The 6,000-nt window shown below is 37.4% G+C and overlaps 1 protein-coding gene across 2 annotated transcripts in view; it reads right to left on the bottom strand.

The window, feature by feature from the left end:
- LOC115234594 (tubulin polyglutamylase TTLL5) overlaps positions 1 to 6,000 on the bottom strand; it is a 282,472-nt gene that overhangs the window by 39,695 nt on the left and 236,777 nt on the right. For both annotated transcript variants that reach the window (XM_029805775.1, XM_029805774.1), the window contains 2 exons: positions 3,611 to 3,751; positions 3,361 to 3,511 (listed from right to left, as the gene is read on the bottom strand). In XM_029805775.1, the coding sequence (XP_029661635.1) occupies positions 3,361 to 3,511; positions 3,611 to 3,751 (292 nt within the window). The remainder of the gene's footprint in view (positions 1 to 3,360; positions 3,512 to 3,610; positions 3,752 to 6,000) is intronic.

Raw genomic sequence — 6,000 nt, 5'->3', positions numbered from 1 at the left:
TACCGAGAGATCCGATCATATTTGTCAAAATTCAGAAAAGGCCTTATTCGAAATAATTACCCCGTTTTTTCCGCTTTTTGGTCTATAACTTTTTTTTTTGAGCCTCCCCCGATTAAAAATTGTTATTTACATTATTCTCTAAGTATAAAAAGTTATCAAAAAAATTTGCAGCCCATTTGCAGGTGGAGCCGTGATTCTGAATAATTACCATTTAAATAATTAAATAAAGTATTGGTATTATTATTTTATTAATTTTATCACATTTTTATTTTTTAAATTATTAAAGGTATTTTTTATTTTTTTGTAACATGTGCAATTAATACGTGCAATTATTTTATTGTAACATATGTCACCCATTTTAAAAAATTTTAATATATTAATTATTAATTAATAAGAATTATATTTTAAGGTAAATATAAGTTTTTGAAAGAAAAGGGGTGTACGGGTGGTCTAGGACACCTTGTATATATGTATGTATTGTATATAATTGTATGTATATATATTTATATATGTATATATATACACACACACACATATTACAAATTTTTCCTTAAATTACAAAAAAATTTTTGCAAAATTATGTACGGGTGGTCAATGGTACATCTTTTTATCCATATATATACTTCATTAATGCTACGTTTGCCGCGCATGCGCGAGAAGACCCGGCCCGTCTCACAACACTGCCTGCGAGCATTCGTGTGCTCCGCTCTCGCATGTTCTCTTTGTAAACATCTTTCATTGTTAAGTCTTTAATCACGGCTAAATAAACCATTGTTCATTTATACCGAGGATGAGTGAGTTAGAGTTTCCCCCTTCTCCCGAATCCTGGCACCGGCGAGCCTGATCCGCGGCGTCGGGAAAGGTTAACCGTTATAGTGTTGTCCAGGATGAACGACGTGGACGTGGCAGGGCTTTCATCTCTTTGAAGTGCTTGATTTACGTGAGTCCCCTTGCCTCTCACGATTCGAGATATACAGGGTGAGTATAATGAAGACGATGTGCGTGTGCTCGTTATCTTGGCAGCTATTCATCTTATTCAAATAGTCGGGTTATGGCTAAAGAAATTGGTATACCGAAAGCAACGATCTTGAGAATTTTGAAGAAAGTGAAGTACCGTGCTTACCATATCACGTCAACACATGCTCTTAGTCAACAGGATATGCAGTTGCGTGTACAATTTTGTCATTGGGCACAACAGATGATCAGAGCTGACCCTAATTTCTTTTATTATGTTATGTTCTCTGATGAGTCGACGTTCAAAAATATGATGAATTTAATAGACATAATTGTCACTATTGGTCAAATGTTAACCCTATTTGGCGTAGACAAGTAGATAATCAGCATCGGTGGAATATAAATGTTTGGTGTGGGATTATAAATGGTTATTTGATTGGTCCTCATTTCTTCGATGGAAATGTCAATAGAGAAAATTTTCTGGAACTTCTCAGGGATCATCTACCACAACTACTTGAAGACGTTGATTTAGATACACGACAGAGAATGTGAATACAACTGGATGGGGCGCCACCTCATTGTGCGGCAATAGTGAGAGGTTATCTAGATCGGGAATACAATGATAGATGGATTGGACGACGTGGACCTGTCGCATGCCTTCCACGATCTTCTGATTTCACTCGACTTCTTTTTATGGGGTTATATCAAAAATGTCTTCTATGAGCATGCGACTACAACCAGAGAAAAAATTATAGGAAGAATACGATTAGCTTGCAAGAATATACCGCGCGCTGTCTTACTCAAAACGGTCAGACATTTACAAAATAGATTGGTATTATGTATTTGAGCCAACGGAGATAATTTCAAACTGTTCCTTCGATAAAAAGCTTTGCAAATTTGTGAAAAGGGATGTGACTTCCGTTAATCAAGCACCCCGAATCATGAGAGGCAAGGGGACTCACATAAATCAAGCACCCCGAATCGTGAGAGGCAAAGGGACTCACATAAATCAAGCATCCCAAATCGTGAGAAGCAAGGGGACTCACGTAAATCAAGCACCTCAAAGGGATGAAAGCCCCGCCACGTCCACGTCGTTCATCCTGGGTAACGCTAAGCACGAAAAAATGCGTGTCAATCGGTCTGGAGCTGGTGGACCATCAAACAGAATTAGTCCAGATAGTGGATAGGAACAACACACACGCACAGAGGTAGAGGGCGGTTTGGAGTCATAAAATACGCACACTGTATAGAGGTGGAAGTTTTTTACTTAAATTATAAACTTCGGAACACTGTAACTTAGTGAAAAATGATCCAATTTCAAAAAACGAAAAACTGTTGTATTCGTCTCATTGTTAGCTACAACTTTTATTTCCAGAAAAAATCGACTTCCATTTAAAAAAATAGCCGCCATGATGAAATCTCTAAGGTGGCGCCATCTACAGTTAAACTGATACTATCATCATCTTTCCCCCTCGAGGCCATAAAACTTTTGTCTGAAACATGGTCCACCCGGTATACACGGGGTGGACTATTTTAATCAATCCACGCGAATATCTCGAAAACTGAGCCCGATAGACAAAAATGTTTCAGACAAAAGTTGCATGGTTTCGAGGGGGCCACATAATAGAAATATGGACTTGACCTTGAGTGATCTTTTTAAGGTGAGGTCAATGTGATCGATGTTTTCTTAAATGTAACCTTCCATTTTTATTGCATATTTTTACAGCTTATTTCCAGAACTTTTCAAAATACTATAAAAAAGTATTTTCTTATTAAGTACTTTTTGAGTTATTTTATATCTTAATCTGACATATTTTGATATAAAAATAAAATATCTCGTAAAATATTTTTGCTTCGTTTTGAAGAAAATCGCAAAAAATGAAACAAATAACTTTCATCAAAAAACTTAAAACAACATTAAAATTATTAGATTTACCAAAAAGTATTATAAAATAAAAATTAGAAACAAAATTGATCATGGTTTAAAACCAATGATCCGTATTGACTTTTGTGAGAATCAATATTAAGTTCAAAGAGAAAGTTTGTGAAAGCGAATAATTACTATTCAAAAAGTGTCACGCATGCATGCAAATTTTGAATAACCTTCATTTTGACTTTAATATTGATCCCTGCGAATATCAATACCTTGGTTTGGTCATTTGTCCTTGAGGAATTCTCTCTCTCTCTCTTTCTCTCTCTCTCTCTCCCTCCTCTCCCTCTTTTCCTCTCTCCCCCTCTCTCTCCCTGTCTTTTTTCCTTCCCCCCTCTTTCTCCCTTCTTCTCTCTCTTTACCTGTCCTTTTCTTTCTCCCTTCCTCTCTTTCTCTAACTATGTATATTAAAATATCTTGTAGAATAAATTTACTTAAAGTATAACACGAAGTATAAATAATTGTCGAATACATACTGTAAATAGAAATGGCGTCCTCAAATTGCATGATGAATGTTGAAGAAATTTCATAATAAGATCACAACATGCTGGATCTGCATTAGGCTGTGATATTTTTCGTAATATGTAGCTTAAATATAAACCAAAAGCTTTCCTTGCTTCACCAGGACTGAAATATTATTCATTTGGTCTAATGTTTTCATATATAAAAAAAGAAAAAGAAGATAAATGTTGACTGATATCTGTTATATAAATTTTAATAACAAACCTAAGTTTGTTGCCTTCTTGCATTGATTGTATTACTTGGCTTTTATATTTGTGCATATCTATATCCAAATTTTCCTTATTATTCCTTCTATCCAAAGTTTGTTTGTGACCTTTTACCAATGCTCTTTCGTATCGTTCGTATCTATAATTAAACACTTATATTAATTAACTTTTACAAAATTAAACAGAATGCATTATAATTTATAACTATAATCATGGACACTCCCGCTTTCCCTTCAAGGGAGGCGAGGAATAAATTCATAATTTCAAATGGAACCCGCTATAAAATGTTACATATTTCGATTTTATGAAAAAAAACAGGTAAGTTGAATCTGCAACATTTGTTTGAAAAATGCTTCTACTAAAAGTTATAAGCATTTTAATTCTAAAATAGAGTGCATTCAAACTAATGCTAAAACTATAATTTAAATAAAAGACCAAAGTTTTTATGTTTTTTCACTTTATTAAATGTTCGAACTGTTATCCATTCTCATTTAAACACTAATTATTCGTTTCTATAAAATTTTGGCTAACCTAACCTAACCTAACCCAGATAGCACAAGAATGTCCTTAGGACATCCAGGATATACATGTAGGATATCCTGAAAACATTGCATTTTAATCCTCAGATCTCCTCTGGACGTTCTAAGGAAGAGTAAATGATAGCCGAATATTAGCCTTTGGAGAATCCAGAAAGATTCTGTGGAACATCCTAAGGATCTCTATAGGATATGTTAGGGATATTTTTCATACGTTTCAAGGAGCAAATTCTGAAATTGAAATATAAATTAAGATTGCGTTCTGTTATTTACTGCCAATACTAAAAATCTAATACTGAAAATATTTCACGTTCTGCGACATTTGAAGCTTCCGTGATGTACATGAATATATTAGGTTTGGCTTGATCGGTTTTGAGGGTTTGAGCCGTGTAATATATATATATATATATATTGTGACGTGACGTTTTTGGGGACGTCCGTCTCAAGATGTCTAATATTAAAAACATTTTATATGGCTGACAAACATCGCTGCCGGTAAATTTATATTTCTTATGGCAGGAAAAGAGAGCGATGGGCCGGAATAATCCGGCCAAAGGGACGGCCACTCCACCCGCACGAAGCGAGGGAGTCCCAAGGACGGAGCGGCGAGCGGACTTTCAACGCGGAGTCTATTCGACCAAATAGGATAGAGAGCCGATCGGGCGCAGCCGTAAGCCCGCACCTTTAAGCCGAACAGTTGAAAATCTAGGAAACTCCGGGACGATGAACCCACCAACACGGCCGTGATAACAACAAGGATCGCGAGGACCGCAGGACGGCCCTGCGTAACGCGAAAGCGCCACAGGTGGTACGATAGCGATTTATCGCGCCGGCGTGTCTCCTGCAGGACTCTCGCTCGGCATTGTTCGGCGAGATAGCGAGAAGGACGCAGGCCTCGTAGAGCGTATCCGAATTATCGAACAGAAAGGACAATCGAAAGCTTCCGACCGGTGGGACGAGTGTCGCCAGCCCGATTTTGTTGCCGATTACTTGTAGGTAATTAATTCGGATGAGTCGCGCCCTTAATAGTTGTCGAGCCACGCGTTTTGGTGAATTAACTTTGTGAACATTTTGGTAGATTAAGTCGCACGGCCGACGGGCACACGTCGCTCATCCGAATTATATAAAATAGGCTCTCTCTATTCATTTCGCCGCCGCCGACAGTCATTAATGTTAGCTTCGCGTCTGTAATTATTACATGTTGTAACGTATCGGGATTTTCACGCTCGCGCGATCGATATTCCGGATCGCGCAAAGTATTGCGTCGTACGACTCGTACACCACAGTCGTCACCGATAGTTTTCGTATTCTTTTTGAGTATTGTTAGCATTTATCTTGTACACGCTATGCGTAATTAGAGTAAGGAGAAAGCGTAATTCTCCGATACCGAGCAGAGTATCTATCGGGTGTTTGTGACCCCATCGGTAGTTTTCGTGAGTCATCCGAGTAATATACGTGGTGTATTCCAAACAAAGGTCGTCGTTATTATTATTGAGGCACATTCCAGCACCACGAGCTGTATTAAGAGACCGATTCGAGTCGTAACACCGGGAAATTTATATTGTATTGAAGCGGATTCACGGGCGTGCGTAAAGTAGTTACCGGCCCATTCGAGAGATTTGTTTAGTTGTCGCGGCCTAATTAAGTCTCGTACGGCGGAAATTCTCGCGGCCGAAAAGTCGAGTTAAAAGCGTGTAAGACGCCCGGTAATTTGATACTGTTGCGCACGATCGTGTTGATATATATATATAAAATCGAAATAATAAATCCATACGATAAAATCAACAAAAATTAAATAAGCATTCAAAGACCAGCGCAGTAAATAGGGCACACAAAGTTAAATTATTAATTA

This window comes from Formica exsecta, unplaced genomic scaffold, assembly GCF_003651465.1.
Source record: "Formica exsecta isolate Colony F162 unplaced genomic scaffold, ASM365146v1 scaffold200, whole genome shotgun sequence".
Taxonomy (NCBI): Eukaryota; Metazoa; Arthropoda; class Insecta; order Hymenoptera; family Formicidae; genus Formica; species Formica exsecta.
This window is presented reverse-complemented; position numbering and strand designations above follow the sequence as displayed.